At 43.9% G+C, this 17,196-nt stretch overlaps 1 protein-coding gene across 2 annotated transcripts in view; it reads right to left on the bottom strand.

Moving 5' to 3' along the window:
- Positions 1–16,862, bottom strand: part of anxa5b (annexin A5b) — a 56,099-nt gene extending 39,237 nt beyond the window's left edge. Inside the window, exons 1-5 of one of the 2 annotated variants that reach the window (XM_073042862.1) lie at positions 16,714–16,860; positions 16,475–16,503; positions 14,958–15,042; positions 11,779–11,873; positions 6,824–6,937 (exon numbers count right to left, since the gene is read on the bottom strand). In XM_073042862.1, the coding sequence (XP_072898963.1) occupies positions 6,824–6,937; positions 11,779–11,873; positions 14,958–15,042; positions 16,475–16,492 (312 nt within the window). In that variant the 5' untranslated portion in view covers positions 16,493–16,503; positions 16,714–16,860. Of the gene's footprint in view, positions 1–6,823; positions 6,938–11,778; positions 11,874–14,957; positions 15,043–16,474; positions 16,504–16,713 lie in introns of both variants that reach the window. The other variant, XM_073042863.1, reaches the window with a different exon arrangement.
- Between the last annotated feature and the right edge of the window lie 334 nt (positions 16,863–17,196).

Here is a 17,196-nt window from a genome sequence, read left to right as displayed (position 1 = left end):
TAGTACCATCTTTGGCTGTGTACCAAATTTTTGTCTAGCTACATTTCTAGAAAACACTAGTTGCAAACTGCATGTCTTTGCTACTGCAAGTTTCAAATGAATGACTTCTGGTCAAGATGGTGCTAGGCCACGGTTTCCATTGATGTTGTGGTTCAGACTTAGTTGAACTTAGCTGTATAGTAGCGATTTTGAAGACAGAGAGGGGAGCTAGGGGTTAGCTTATAGCTTAGGGACAGGGATATAGAGAAGTTAAAGATCAGGCCAGAATCCAGGCCTCCGCTCTGCACTCAAGTGCCGGCAATGTCGATGTGCGACAAAGGATATCTGTGGATGGATGTGAGCCAGCAAGATCTGTGGGCGAAAACTAGTGAGGACAGGGGCTGGTGCTCACCCCCCCGGGTCAGCAGGTCCCAGGAGTAGAGGACTGTGCAGCCAGGAGGCAAGAGCGAACCCCTAGGTTGGTGAGTCCAGAGTCCAAGGCATGGAGTTTGGGGTTGCATCATCAAAAAGTTCTAGGTTCAATACTGGAAATTCCAGCCCAAAAGTCAAAGCAAGTCAGCAAGTTGAGGCCAAATAGTCAAAGGCTTGTGTCTGCTAGTTCACTGGGCAAGTCAAAGTCCCGATGTGTGTAAGTCATCGAGTCCATTGGCGATGAGAGAGTGGAGGTGAGCGGTGTTACGAAGGATGAACAACTCTGATGGGCAGAAGGGTGCAGAGTTGGACCCTTTTGGAGAATCGCAAATCGCTACTATTTCAATGCTGCTAACAAGAAAGTAAGAGAGACAAAAGGAAATCTGCCAGGGCAGTTGTTATTGATAACAGCTCATGAAAGAGAATGAGAGAGACACAGCTAAAAGGTACACAAGGTGGAACGTCTCCTACTGACAAAAGAGGAGATTTACTGCTATTGTCTTTTGGAGAAGGATTGTGTACTTGGTGCTGTTCTATTCATTGAAACCCCTCAGGGGGCAACCAGAGTGGGCTGGTTTGATGGGTTACATCATCCCAACCTGATTGACAACTGAGACCCCGTGAGTGGGGATAAAAGTGAGGTCTAGGGTAACACCCCTGAGATGCACCAGGAGAGACGCTAGTGAGCAGCAGAAACTCACAAGACAGTGTGGGACATTGGAGACCAAACGAAGGGTCGGTAAATTTTAACTCACAGTGTTTATAGCGAGACCGGTGGGGGCTTGTGTGTGTGTCCACCCTTGCCTGGGTGATGAGTCCACCACAGAAGAATGGTCTAGCTAAAGGACGGAGGGGTCACACTTAAATGGCCACAACAACGGACACTTCTATCTTTGCTGGTAAGACACCCAGTTATGGGGTACGTTACAAATTGGGGCCTCGTCTTGAGATTTGATACCAAATTGAGGGACCAGTGAATCGGGCTATAAGTCCAGACTTGGATCTGGTTGCGTGGGTAACCAGATGGGAAACCAGCAAAGATGGACGTAGACGAATTTACACAAAACCCGACTTTGAAGGCGCTAGAGGATGCCACAAAGACGGACTTGGTAAATATTGTGAAAGGATTAAATCTCACAGAGGTGAAGTCGTTAATGAAAAAGTGGGAGATGCAGAGGGCCATAGCTCAGTATTATATTGATAAGGATGTGTTTCCGGCTGGGGTATTGGAACTTATCCCTGAAAAGGTACCAGCTATTGGGATGGTTCAGTTAGAGTTGGAAAAATTAAGATTGGAACAGAAGAAAAGGGAGTATGAGCTCCAGTTACAGGAGAAAGAGAAACAGAGGGAGCATGAATTTAGGTTAAAACAGCTGGAAGCAGAGGAAAGGGAGAAGGAAGGAGCTGAAGGGAAAAGAAGGAGATACAGAGGCAGCATGAGCTGGAAATGGAGAAGTTAAAGCAAGAGAGAAGAGTCCAAGGGGCAGACCGAGAGGAGAAGTTTAATGTTAGTCGGGAGTTTAGGTTAGTACCTCCGCTCGAGGAGACAGATGTTGATAGTTATTTCTTGCATTTTGAAAAGGTGGCAGTGAATCAGAAGTGGCCCAGAGATCAGTGGGTGGCGTTGTTACAAAGTGTGTTAAAAGGGAAGGCTCAACGGGCATATGCGGCGTTGTCTATGGACGAGTCTGCGGATTATGAGGAAATAAAGCGGGCCATCCTTCGGACCTATGAGTTAATCCCTGAAGCATATAGACAAAAGTTCAGAGATTTAAAGAAAGTGTGGAATCAAACGTATGCAGAGTTTGCCTATGAGAAGGGTGTGCTCTTGGATCGCTGGTGTGCAGCAGAAAAGGTGGAGGAGGATTTCCGGCATTTCAGAGAGTTAATTCTGATTGAGGAATTTAAAGGTTGTGTTTCAGATGATATCCGGATGTATTTGAACGAGAAGCCGAATAAGTCTATATCAGAATTTGCCAGGTTCGCAGGTTGTGCCCTAACCCACAGGACAAAGTTTTCCTCGAATAAGAGTTACCAGAAAGACTGTAGGGACGGTAGAGAAAGCCCACCGGCTGAGGTAGAAAATAAGCCGGGAGCTAGTGGTAAAGGTAAGGAGGAAGAAAGGCAGGCTGGCAGGAGGGTTCCTGGCTTGACCTGTTTTAATTGTGGAAAGATTGGTCATATTGCATCTAAGTGCTTTGCTCCGAGGAAGGAGACAGGAAAAGGGAAAGCAGCAGTCCCTACAGGGTGTATTGAGTCGATCAGCAAATCGACCAGAAAGGCCTAGGTAGATAAAATATGAGAGGGGCGTGAGAAATTTATTTCAGAAGGGACCATGTCTGTGAAAGAGGGAGAAACCCCAGTTCCAGTGAGGATCTGGAGAGATACTGGAATTGATCAGTCATTGATTCTCAGTAATGTACTAGATTTTGGTCCCGAGACTGGAGAGGTAGTTTTGAGAGGCATAGGAAAAGGGACAGAAGCTGTACCTTTGCATGGGATCATTATAAATTGTGATCTGGTATCTGGACCAGTTGAAATAGGGGTGCGGTCAGAATTACCGAGAGACGGCATGGACGTCCTTCTTGGTAATGATTTAGCAGGTGGTGAGGTGTGTTCAGCAGTGAGGCTGACGAGCAAGCCTGTGAGTGCTGAGGACCCGCCCCCAGATTCCAAGACCTATCCCGCATGTGCGATCACTCGCAGCATGTCGAGAAAGGCAGCTGAGAAAGAGACCAGTTTAAATCAGTCCTGTATCGATTTGGCTGAGACGTTTTTACCGACCCTGTACCAAGAGGGGTTAGGGGATGGTAAAACGGAGAATAGGGAGGTGAAAGAGAGTAAAGGAGAGGAGGTAGACCTACCCTTAGCCAAGAGGGAATTTATAGAGGCACAGAGTAAAGATGAGAAACAGATAAGGCGGTTAGAAGGTCCAGGGTTGGACATGGATGATCTGTCTGGCTTGACGGAACTGTTTGAAGAAGTTGAAAAATTTAAATGTGTTCCCGATAATGATATAAGGGCAGTCCTAGTTGAAAAGGATGCCGTTACCTTGAAGGAGTCGGCTGGGTTAGCAGATGAAATTGTTTTAACCCACAGGGTTGAGTTTACTCTGGATGGGAGTTGCTCAGAGAGTAACTGGGAGGATCAGAGGAATTTAGAATTTGAAAAAGGGACTGGTATGGAAAGCCTGGAAGAGGTAGATGTCCCGTTTGAGTGTGCTCGAGATGTGGATGCACATGGTACTGAACCTAGCATTGAAACTCAGGAAAAGTCTGAGGTATCTGATTTAGTTGAAAAGGAATGCAGTCCTTTTGGGTCAGATGGACTTGGTTCAGTGAAGAAAGGGTTAACCTTGGTACCAGTGGAGATTGAGAACTCTCAGTTGTTTGTGTTAGGAGGTGTGTTAAAAGTTAGTGAGGAGATGGAAGCTGGGGATGTGAATATTATTATTGAAGGAGAAGAGAAAAGTGTAGTTCCTAAATTGAATAAAGAAAATTTAAAGTCTGGATTGGTTTCAGAAGCAGTAACCAGGCTGAAGGAACAATGGCTTGTTAACAAGGTGCCTATGAATCAATTACAGTTTGTTTTGGAATTTAAAGGTAAACAACTTGCAGATGTTAAACTGAAAACTAATAGAATGAAGGGTCCTGAAGATAAAACTAATGACTTGCTTAAAAATAAAGAATTGTGTGGAAGTTCAGAAGATGGGCTAAGTTTGGAAAACATTGTTGATAAAATAACTCCTATGAAAGGAGTATGTGAAAGCCTATTCCACACTGGTGAGCAAGCTAACCACGTGAGAGTTAACTGGAAAAGAGGCAAAGGTTGACAAAATGCCACTTTAAAATACAGGATCTGGTTTTGAGGGATTTCGACAAAGCATGTAAATAATAAAGACAACACCATGGAAGATTGACTGTTGAGTTTAAAAGTAAAATAAAGATTAGTATTTGTATAAACTTTTGTAATGTACTACAGAATAATCACACATGTATTGGTTCACATTTTGTAATATACACTTAAGCTAAGATCACAACTCTTTAGTTTTGTTTTGCTGAAGGAATAAAAATAGGTGGTTATTAAATTGGAGTCTGATGCTACTGGAATTTATTAAGATACAACATATTAAAGGAAGTGATAATGTACTCGCTGACTGCTTATCTAGATGCTAAGTTGAATGTATATCTGTATTGCTCTGTAGTTAAAAAACTTCTGTATTTTGTTAGATTCTGTAATTCTGTAAGACTGTATCAGTTAATTTTCCCCCTTGATGAAAATTCCTAGAAGGATGGATGGGGGTGTTACGAAGGATGAACAACTCTGATGGGCAGAAGGGTGCAGAGTTGCCCATGCCCCCCCCCCCCTTTGGAGAATCGCAAATCGCTACTATTTCAATGCTGCTAACAAGGAAGTAAGAGAGACAAAAGGAAATCTGCCAGGGCAGTTGTTATTGATAACAGCTCATGAAAGAGAATGAGAGAGACACAGCTAAAAGGTACACAAGGTGGAACGTCTCCTACTGACAAAAGAGGAGATTTACTGCTATTGTCTTTTGGAGAAGGATTGTTTACTTGGTGCTGTTCTATTCATTGAAACCCCTCAGGGGGCAACCAGAGTGGGCTGGTTTGATGGGTTACATCATCCCAACCTGATTGACAACTGAGACCCCGTGAGTGGGGATAAAAGTGAGGTCTGGGGTAACACCCCTGAGATGCACCAGGAGAGACGCTAGTGAGCAGCAGAAACCCAAGAGACAGTGTGGGACATCGGAGACCGAACGAAGGGTCGGTAAATTTTAACTCTCAGTGTTTATAGCGAGACCGGTGGGGGCTTGTGTGTGTGTCCACCCTTGCCTGGGTGATGAGTCCACCACAGAAGAATGGTCTAGCTAAAGGACGGAGGGGTCACACTTAAATGGCCACAACTACGGACACTTCTATCTTTGCTGGTAAGACACCCAGTTACAGGGTACGTAACAGCGGTATCGGGGTTGGAGAACCGTGTGCACTGTCCTGCTGAACATCGTGGGCTTGTTGTGTCCCCACCAGAATGTGTGGCTGCACTTGTGTGCCAGCCCCAGTACATCCTTGGGTTGTTAATACAAACAATGTATTTTACAATACGTTTTAATGTACACATGATAAATAAACAAATCTGAACCAAATAAGTGCCTTTTTTATGCTGGGGAACTTGATTCTAACTTCTAGTGGGTTACTAGTGAAACACTGTCTCTAGTGGTTAACAGTTTTGTGGTTCAGCTGAGACTGTTTGTACCCTGCCACGTGCACAGCTGTGCATGCTGAGTCACAACAGTAACAGCAACGTTAACAACCCCCTTAAAACATCAAAGATATTATCAAGACAGTCACTCGACAACTGACAGACTCGCAGAAAATCCATGCACTTCTCTACACATCCAGAAACTTCATCAAGGAGCAGTAAAAGGAATATTGTTCCCTTAATTCTAAAAATAAAAACCATGTGTAGTCAATATACACTTTTAGAATCACATCATATACGGTTGCTGGACTAAATCGAATTAAACCAGTTTCACTTTATAAAGGGACTAGTGAGCCTGAGGTTTAGGGAATGGGAACTTGAATAAAGGAAAATGAAGAACAGGATGTGCATTTGCTGCTAGTCTGGACCAGGCAACAATACACAAATCGAAGAGACAAAACGTGAACAAAGCAAATGCCAGAAGGCCAAGTGAAGCTTGGCAACGCTACTGCAAATGAACAGTGAAATTCTGTCTCTACTGGCAGACAAACAGAGACAAAGAGCAAGAACTCTCACTGATAAAGTTATGAGGAAGAAGCTTCCTGAAATAAAAGTAATTAAACTAGGAGACACTTCATAAGGCTATTGTAGAAAAATCAGACATAATGTTAAGGGAACAGGGTTAAGTACAATGCAAAATGGCCACCTTACAATCAGAACCAAGTTAGGCATGTAATATTTACAACAACATGGCCTGTGCAAAGCACCCAGAGCAATGACCCCAGAGCCATCAAGTGGTTCTGGTCAAACACAAGCACACCACCTTGGCGAGTCTTCATTTCAGAGCTAACATTCTCAGAGAGGCCACAAGGCGATCTGGAGCTGGATCAGGACTAGGCCGCTGAGACTGAACACAACTAGCAACTGAGACAACTGGGAGGACAGAAAAGCTACCTTCACCTGGACAAATGACCATCTATGAAAAGCAATAATGTAAGAATGAAGTCAGCAACAGAATTCCTAAATTACTGAATGGCATCCTTTTGAAAATGTGTCCTGTTAGAATTTTAAAATTATTAAAAACTAAATCAACACGTTTACCATGATATATCTCTCTCTCGATTGAATATACGCTTAGAATGTAACAAGTTTATCATGCAAAGGAAAACAGAACAAACCTTCCAGTTACCTTAATTGCATTGTGCAGTTGAGAGACGTCATACTGAAGAGGAGTCTTCATGAGCCCAACAATAATTTTTTCAAACTTCCCACCCAATTCAGATTTTAGATCTGCAATGAGATCCTGCAGTACACAAGGTTGTTATAACGCAGTGTATTCTTTTTTTTTAAAAAAATGCCCCTTTCAAAATTCAAAGGTAAATACAGTTAAATAGTCTGTTTCGATCTAATACTATCCAACAGTAACAAAATAAAAATCACAAAATCAGTTTCAGAATGTTTCAAAATTATTAACATAAAAACTTAGAACAATTAAGTTATAATATTATGTAACGGGAGTTTTTCTTTTTCTTTGTTACTGTGTATGTAATCAAAATGGCGTCTTTGTTTGTTACAAGTAGGAATCCTGGCGCCTGTCTTAATGGTAGGAATGCTATTGTCTTTGTTATGATAAGTGCTGGAAGCTTGTTTGGGACTGTAAACTGATTGTTGGTGGGGACTTTTGGGGAGTCGGCGCGATGGAGTGAGAGAGAGAGGACGGGGTGCTGGAAGCTGGGCGACGGTACGGACCCCGAGCGGGGGGTCCCCGGCCCAAGGTTTTCGGTGAGGAGAGGAGACGGAGACAGAGGAGTGTGGAGCGACTGGTCGACCACCGTGGGGGTCCCAGGAGGCGGGTCGAGAAATTCGGAGGGGATCGAATACCAGAAGACTTCAGTAATTGAGCTCCAACAGTTGTGCACGAAGTGGTTTGGACTTTGATAAGTTTGGCGCCTTTTCTTTTTTTTTCTCTTATTCATATATACTGTATCGTTAGTAATCGCTTAGTTATAGTAATCTTTATAAATTGTACTCATTTGATCGCATAAGGTGTACTGTCTGTTTTTTGAGCGAGGCGGGGACATCACACAGCATCCACACCAGCTGATTACCCAGTTTGGCGGGGCCGAAGGCTGCTCCCCCTAGACTAGAACGAGTTTGAGCGATGCCTGAGGCGACCCAGGGGTTACATTGTGGGTGCGATCGTCCGGGATTGATTTCTGTGGAAGCTGTGTGATCGCCCTCTTTAAATTGTGTCTGCGGCGAAGAGCTGGTGTGCCTTTGTGGGTGTGCGATTGCCGGTTATCTCTGCATGTGTGTTGGGTGGGGTGGCTGCTGTTGGTAGCCCGGAGGTCGTTGTTCGAGTTCCGACTAGCGCTGACGAAATGGTGGTGGTACCATGGGTTGTCCGTACTGTTTGGAGAATGAGGAGTGACAGGTTGGGATGTTTCAGCTATGGTGGGCTCCGCCCGGTTGTTGGAATAACGTCCAGCCCTAAAGGGGCGGAGACATGGGCGGAGCAGACCTCTCAGTTGTTGGGTGAGTGGCAGTGCTTAACTGCGGGAAAGCGACAGGGATTGGTTGAAAGTTTGAGTAGGCGGGCTGGTGACGTTGGTAGAACTGTCGGGCGCAATTATCTCGAAGTGACAGCTGCCAGTTCTGGGAACGTGTGGGAAAATGCGTGTGGTTCGACTGGAAGTCAAATGCCGCAGCTGGGGGGCTTATCATATCCGTGGCAGGAGATTGGTGGCAAGTTTTTAGGGTATCCCTTTTGGTTAGGAGGGCAGATAAATTGCTTGCGGAGACAGGGGGATCTGTCAAGGGGATCAGTTGTTTCGTTGATCCGAGAGATGTCGGGAAACTTAGAGGAGGCCCAGTGGGGGAACGGCTTGAGGTCTCTGGGGGAGCACGTTCCCAGCAATGTACCAAGGAACTCCCGCAAGGAACAGACCCTATTCCTGAAGGCTTAGAGGGACCACGCACTCAGGTGTTGTTACGGATGGATGTAAGTCAAGTTAAAGCCATCCTCGGCACCGGGGCACCGGTTAAGTTGCTGTACAGTTTGTTTTATAACCGCTTTTGGAAGCCTTTACCCTTGATGACATTGAGGGCACTGGAGATTTGGGGTACCAGTGCCGGTGATTATAAAGACGACGGTGGTTGGTCAGTGAAAATGGAGTTCTTAGAGGCAAATGTGGAGGTGACTGAGGTTCGTGAATCGTTAATGCTGATGTGTCCGGACACTGTTGAGACGGGCAGCGTTTCGGTTATGGAGAGAACCAATATCCTGTTGGTGCGCTTGGGGGCCTGCCCGGAGGAGGCGGGTGAGAGCTGTTTGGAGGCATTATCGATGCACCCAGAGTTTCGAGCTGCTTGTGCGGACGTGTGTAGCAGCATTGGGCCGATACCGAATTCAAACCAGAGCCGGTGGTGGTATGGCCTGGAGGAGTATCTGAGGGTGAGGCCCTCTTAGTGGACGCTGCGAAATACCACCAGGGAGGGGAGTTGACTGCTGAAGACACCTCGGTGAGGCAGAGGTTGCGGCAACTGGCCCCTACAGCGTGGCAGACGTAGGCAGCGTGTGTGTGGATTATATTGGGCCGTAGAGGTGATGGCCTATCTGAGTGGTGCGAAGAGGTTTAAGGTGCTGGATCTGAGGAGTGGATGTTGCCAGATCCCGATGAGTGAGGCCGCCAAGGAGAAGACGGCGGTTAAAAGTTTCCTAGGAGTCTTTCCGGTCCGAAAAGATACCACAGGGTATCTCCGGAGCCCTTGCAACCTCCCTGCAGGGCATGTGGAAGACCATGGGGTGTGGAGGCGTTTGGAATTTTGACGTATGTGGATGATCTCCTGGTATTTGGATTTGCCTCAGGAGAATATGAAGTGAGGTCGTTGCCGGAGCGGCTGAGAACTACAGAGTTAGTGTTTTCTGGACACGTGCCAGGGCTGGTGAAGGTCGCAGCTCGTGAGTGTCTGTCTCTACGGAATCAAGTTTGAAATGAAGACTGAGAGACCGGAGAGAGTGATCTGGAACCATTTGAAAGACTTACAAGTTGGAGAGAACGAAGAAAGTTGTTTGACTGAGAGCCACAGCAAACTGAGAGCCTGGAGAAGGTAGTTTGTGGAGGTGAAGAAATTGCGGACAAATCTTGGAAGGGGGAAACGGTAGCTTGAAGGGAACCTGAAGATGACCATCGACAGTTCAAATGAAGTGCAAACCTGACGGTTGATCTGGAAGAAGTCATGAGGAGAAAAAAAAAGAAGCTGGAGAGAAGTGCAGTGAATACTGAACTGGAGGGTGACCAATCGTTAACTGCTGCTTTTCAGGTCAGGGTGGAAGAAGCTGTTGGAGTAACTGCATTCCAGATTGAGATGGCCGGGATGCAGGAGTCAGAACTGCTGAGCCAGGGGCCAGAGAAGAGGATAATCTAAATTGCAGGAGGCTGAAGAGACTGCAGGAGCAGTGCAGGTCACGTGTTTCCGTTTGGAGAAGATCAAACAGCAGCTACCGATCAAAGAAATGAGGAAGAATACGGATTCAAAGGCTGATGGCTGGATGTGTGGTACATGCTGCCTTTTGCTGACTTTCCCTCGATTGAGGAAGAGACCTTTGGCCCTTCTTCCACTGAGTCAGGTGTAGTGGGGAGGGTTAGCTGTGTGCAGTGTGGGGTATGAGTGAGAGATTGAAAGAGGAGTTGGTAGTGGACCCAAGGTATCCCCAGCTGTGTCCTAGCCTAAGGGTTTAGGTGAGGGGGGTACGGAGGTCTCAGAAGGGTTAGGGAACGCCCAGATAGTTGGCCTATATAGCGCCTAAGGAACAGGGCGTGAGGTTTACTGTGTGGGGAGGAGATGTCACTGCTTGTGCTTGGGTTACGGTGTGTTGGCAGGAAAGGTGACGAGTTATCTAATAGTCATGAGGACATGACTTTTATTTGGTGGGGGGAGAGTGTAACGGGGGTTTTTTTTCTTTTTCTTTGTTACTGTGTATGTAATCAAAATGGCGTCTTTGTTTGTTACAAGTAGGAATTCTGGCGCCTGTCTTAATGGTAGGAATGCTATTGTCTTTGTTATGATAAGTGCTGGAAGCTTGTTTGGGACTGTAAACTGATTGTTGGTGGGGACTTTTGGGGAGTCGGCGCGATGGAGTGAGAGAGAGAGGACGGGGTGCTAGAAGCTGGGCGACGGTACGGACCCCGAGCGGGGGGGTCCCCGGCCCAAGGTTTTCGGTGAGGAGAGGAGACGGAGACAGAGGAGTGTGGAGCGACTGGTCGACCACCGTGGGGGTCCCAGGAGGCGGGTCGAGAAATTCGGAGGGGATCGAATACCAGAAGACTTCAGTAATTGAGCTCCAACGGTTGTGCACAAAGTGGTTTGGACTTTGATAAGTTTGGCGCCTTTTCTTTTTTTTTCTCTTATTCATATATACTGTATCGTTAGTAATCGCTTAGTTATAGTAATCTTTATAAATTGTACTCATTTGATCGCATAAGGTGTACTGTCTGTTTTTTGAGTGAGGCGGGGACATCACACAGCATCCACACCAGCTGATTACCCAGTTTGGCGGGGCCGAAGGCTGCTCCCCCTAGACTAGAACGAGTTTGAGCGATGCCTGAGGCGACCCAGGGGTTACAATTAGATTAGAATTAATATGACAAATCATTAAACCCAACTGCATTCAAACTAATCACTAACACAATACATTTATAAAGAAAGGAACAAAATAGAAATAAATATGCTGCAAATTCTTATCTAAGAACATTGCAGCTTCTTTTTCCCAGCTTGTAACTTACTAGCATATTTACATTATGAAACTTCCTCTCCACAACCTGTCATTCACCAACATTGGTTAAACGAGAGTTTGCAAGGATTGGACACAAGTTTCAGACACTTTCTCTGTCAGAATTTAACCCTTATTGCACCCAACTCTTCTTGGGCAACACAACTTCCATCATTAACTCAGTGCTCAAGGACAATGAAGGAGGATGATTACCTCCTGTAACTGGTCTCTCTCACACAATAGCAGGATGGTTTAAGAAAAACTAGATGGATATTAGTGTTTCTTTTTGTCCAACAAATCCTATTTTCTAATTAAATCCACTAAACTGGGTTGAACAGAACAATGAAACATGCACATAAGTATTTTCCTACCCTGCCAAAAAGAGTTTTGTACTGAAGGGAGATTTTTAGACGCTGATTGCTGCTCCTGGTAGTTAAGATGCTAATAATGGCACTTTCATCAGTACCTAAAAGACAGAAGAAAACCAGAAGCCTTGCATTAGTCATGTGCATTAGGCAAAATACAAGACTGAAAATCTCAAATATCTTTATTATTTTGGAACATGGAGGAAGTTAATGGTTTATCCAGCCTATCCCCTTAATTGCTGAAACCCTGTTATCATCTCACTAAATATCCTCCTTATTTCTCCAAGGAAAATGTTTTTAAGTTCAATGCACAAACATGAATGCATTACAACCTGGTGCATTTAAAGCATTTATGAAAATGTTTGTGTAGCGTACAGTAAAAATTAAAAACAAACATTGTCCAGTTTCTCCACATATATAATTCTTGATCCACTCACTAAAACACAGAGATTGATAAAAAGTCCTTCATTAGGATACCACATCCTTATATGGAGCATTGTCAGAGCATTACATCTTTTCCCAGTGAGCAGGATTTAGTTTGTGAGCTATTACAGCCTTAGTATGGAAGAAGACAAGCCTAAACCTTGTAAATTTGATAAACGTTCAAGGCCGATGCTTCAGTCCAGCATAAAGGGAGTGGTGCATTGACAAAGTGCCATCAATTAAAGGCAAGAAACAAAAAAAAAAAAAAACAGGGTACATATTGAACAGATCCAGCAAATGCTCAGAGGATCAGGCAATTTATATTGATAAATAAAGAGAACTGCAGTTTCTGGTTAGAGACTTTATGAAAGGGAAATGTTAAATGCTATAAATAGTTAGCAATGAAGCAAAGAAAACAAAAAGGAAAGTGAGTGGAAAGGGAGAGTTATTTGCCAATACTGAGCATTTTGCCTTTTGAGGAAAAGTTGGATAGGGAAGATTCAGACACAAGAGAGGGGCTTGACCAAAAGACAAAGATGAGTCCTTCAGGCTGATGTAGAAAAGATATTTATTCCTTATGAAAAAATACAAGGATGAACTAGGGATCATGATTTGGAAATAAGAGTTCACCAATTTAAACAAGAAAGAATATTCTTTTCTTCTTGTGAAATTTTAGAGCTCTCATTTAAAAGGAAGAGAAAGCAAAGAGTCTGAATTTTTTTTTGAGCAGAGGAAAATAGATTCCTGTTAAAACAGGGGTAAATGATTACTGGGGGTAGGCAGGAATGCAGAGTTTTGATAACAAACAGATTAACCAAGATAGTGTTGGATAGTGATTTATATGTTGTGAAGGCTGTAACCTGCACAGGCAGTGGCAAGATGCTGTTCCTTGACCTTAATTCAAACAGAACTCAAGGCAGCAGCCAGAACGGTAGTGGAACAAAGAATTAAAAGTGACAAGGAACTGGAAACAGAGAGCCAGCTTGGTAGACTGGAGGAGCTCCACAAAGCAATCATCAATCTCTGCCAAATAGAGAAGGACATCAATCATCAGCACAGAATGTGATATACTCAACTGGAGGTACAAGTACTGTAGTTTACTTGGACAGTATCAGGGTCTCCATACAGAAAAGGAGATAGAGTTCAAGCAATGCTTTGCCTGCAGGTGCATGGGGAAGTACCACGACAAGGCAAGTGGATGGTGGTGATGATGAGAGAGTAAACCAGAGGGCCCAGGAGAGAACAGTCCTTTCATAATGCTCACACTGGAGGGAAGGAGAGAATAGGTGTACTGGTCGCATCCCATTGCCATGGCAGAAATAACTAAATTGGAAAGCTGGGATGTATGAAACTGAAGGACAATGGGTATTTTATCCTTGTTCTGGGTAAGAAGGGGGGGGGGGGGTGAGAACAGATATCCAGGCACAAACCCAGAACGGTATATTGGAAACGCTGCTGTGGAACCTGGTATGGGCAGAACAGATGCAATGGAGACAAAAGTAGAAGTTAATATTCCTCCACCTGAACAGAATAAATTATTTTCCTCATTAAAATTTAGGGCACTTCAAAATTATTTCCCATGCACGCTTGAAGGTCAATCAGCTTCAAAGTATTATTTGCCCTGTAAATTTTGTGACATTTCCAGGATGCAATGTTATCACAAGCAACCCACGTCTTATCCCAACAAGGATACAAGAAGGTGAGAAGAGTGTGCATATCAACCTAGGTTGCAATATTTTGACAAGTGTTTTGAATGCCAAGATATAATAGGTAATGTGCAGCATCAGTCTGAAGATCAACCAAGCAGGCATTAATTTTGGTCTCTACCAAGAAGGCAACTCTCTGGAGACAAACTGATAATTCAGCACTTACAAATTTCTTCTTATGCGCACCGTGCCCCAGCAACCACAACTATAACGGCTAAAGGAGTATTAAGCTGCACTTACTGCAGCAGATGGCTCACCCCTGTATTTCAACCATCCGCAAGGCACAGATCAGGAACAGATTCAATTTTATTTATCACACGTATATCGAAAGAGTGAAATGTGCTGTTGGTGTTTACAAACACACACCTGAGAGTGTGTTGGGGGCAGCCCGCAAGTCACTACACACTCTGGTATCAACACAGCACCTCCACAATGCTCGGCAGAACCACACAGGACACAACCAACAGCAGCAGCTAAACGAAAGCGGCTCCTCCCTCTCGCCCACTCGCGTACACAATGCTCTAATATACAACTCTCTCCCTGTGTCTGCATCAGTGCAGCTTCAACAGTACTAAATAAATTAAACACCATGTGGGATCTCCTGACTGGCACCCACCCACAGCCCCAAGCACTCAGTCACATCATCACCACCTGCAAAATGCAATAAACTTATTTACAAGTTTCCCTTAAGAACATGTCCCATTACTGGAACCCTACCATCAAGCATAACAAGACTGCATGGGCTTGAGAGTACTATCACCCATAGATTCCAGTTTAAATTATACGCCACCTTGATTCTGTACAATGACCATTCTGTCATCACTAAGACTAAAACCTATAGCTCCCCACACAACAGAATACCTTCTCTGGACATGCTGCGACAGTTCAAAGTGGTTACTCAACTACCACCTTTTCAAGGGTAACTAGCAGTGGGCAATAATATCTTCTCTCTAGAGGTACCCACATCACGATTCAATTTTAAATATTCTCAGCACGTGAATAACGACAAGGCTACAGAAAATGATTGTCCAGAAGTTACGCATTTCAAGTAGTTACCCAGTCCTTTCATTGCTTTTCGAAGCAGCTCTGCATCGTGGTCTGCATCAAAGTTTGGGTAGTCTTTAATAACTCCTCGCGAAGCCTGAATAGAGTTACGAAAAAAATATCAGTTATCAGTAATTACCTCTTGAAAAATACAACTGTGAATATAAAATTTGCCAGAATTCTTCTTCAAATCTAAAGATGCAGCTTGTTACATGTTGTAGGTTGACCTCCACCACAGTGACAGAACAATGGCACAGGAATGAGTAGCACTACAGAACAAGGCCTTTAACTGAATCAGTTTGCCATAGTAGTCATCAATACCAAGTGCTAAGTAACTTTAAAACATCTTTCTTGCTCTGATGAATTTCTGCTTCAGAAACTCAAACTCACCATCATCTTACCCACTTCGTCCACAACCTGCTTCCTCATCAGTCGCAAAACAGTAGTGGTGCATCTTTCTATATTACCGATTTGTTTAATATATACAACTTTTGATGCACATACAAATATCAGATCACATTGAAATCAAAATCCAGTTTGAACTATTCAACTGTTTTTTAAAAAAGGGGGAGAATAAAACAGTTCCTAATTAAGGCAAGAAAATATGCATATCAAAAAAAGTGAAATAAAAAAAACTAAATGGACCAGCTAGTGGGAAGAGAAATAGTTAACATTTCAGATCTAAGAATGGGAAAAGAGAAAACATTAGCTTTATATTACAGAGAAGAGGGGCAGTGGGAAGGGAGACATGGGACAATTTATGCTAGGGTGAGGCCAGAGTTGCCCCTGGAGGTAAGTGGTGGACAGGGGATTAACAGCAGCAGATATACAAAATAAAGGCGTGTAGAATGTTTAAAAAACGCGGGCTGGTGTACATTCCTTGGGGATCAGGGTGAGCCAAGACAGAGGGAAAATCAAGCCAATATCACAGGCGGATGAGTGAAAGTGGATAAGACCAGTTCTGATACTGGGCAAAGTAAATGACAGATGGTAATATTTTCCGTATCCAGTACTGAAGGTTGCAACATGCCCAGATGGAATTTGAGGTACTGTCCTCAGGTTTACATTTGCTTTACTTTACAAGTGAGGAACACCATATACAGATAAATCAGCGGGAACGGGGTTTAGAATTAACGAGCAAAGATAAGTGTGTTTTAAAACGTTGGTGGGTTATTGGTGGTAGAAAGGCTGGGGGACCAAGAAATCTATTTTATAAAACCAGAATGTTTTTAGCCTCGCCCTTTCAGAAGTTTGTTTTTATGCCTTCGAGTATTTGGAATTGGTTCAACGTTTTTATTTAAAAGAAGAAATTCAGTTTAACAAAGTACTACTGGAAAATTAAAAGTCTGACTTTGCCTCACATGACAGAGTTGGCAATCTGATTTTACTGAAAGTAAACTGAGAGCAGCGGTTTTGCTAAGTTACCGATATTATAAATACAGTACAAAAGTTACTAAATGTAATATCGTAAATTACACCGTACAAAAACGTAACTCTTGATACTTTTTAGAATTTAAAGAGTGGCTTACCTTCCCCAGCGATGCCATTTTTTTCCGTTCTGGTTAAAACAAAACAAGCACAAATTTGTGAAGTAATCATAAAAGTTTGTAAAATCTCATTTAAATTTCTTGAGTGCCACCATTTAAATTCGATGATTAAAATCTGCAATCAAATTTTAATCTAGACCTTTTTCAGTTTACTTCTTAAAACTACACAGAAATATTTTCCACTACCCCGCCCCGAAAAGTATCCAACATACAGTACTTACATTGGAAACCTGCGACGTTGCCTCCTGTAGTAAAAATTCCTCTCGATTCTACACAGACTCCGTTCAGTAGAGAAAACCACTAGGCGGATCTTAAACTTTCCAGTGTCTAAAGCGACCGCACCCCATGTTGAATGCCGGGAACTGCAGTTCAGCCTGTTTGAGTTGTAACGCATACGACGTTGATTCAGAGAGTCCGCTCTCAGGAACCAGTCGGTGAGGTCCGTTGTAAATTGGGGGAACCGTTTCATCGAGCATCTCCGCACCATCCACCGCAAGCGGGACTTCCTGGTGGCCAAGCATTTTAAGTTTAATTCTGATTCCCGTTGTCACGTCCTCTCATGGCAAGATTAGGCTGCCCTCAGGGTGGAGGCGCAACCCTTTATATTCCGTCTGGGTACCCTCCGACCTGATAGCATGAATATTGATTTCTCCTTCCGGTAAACAAATCCACCTACTCCAATATCCACTCTGACCTTTTACCTC

Source organism: Hemitrygon akajei, chromosome 4, assembly GCF_048418815.1.
Source record: "Hemitrygon akajei chromosome 4, sHemAka1.3, whole genome shotgun sequence".
Taxonomy (NCBI): domain Eukaryota; kingdom Metazoa; phylum Chordata; class Chondrichthyes; order Myliobatiformes; family Dasyatidae; genus Hemitrygon; species Hemitrygon akajei.
The sequence above is the reverse complement of the archived record's forward strand: the minus strand, read 5'-3'. Positions and strand labels throughout refer to the sequence as shown.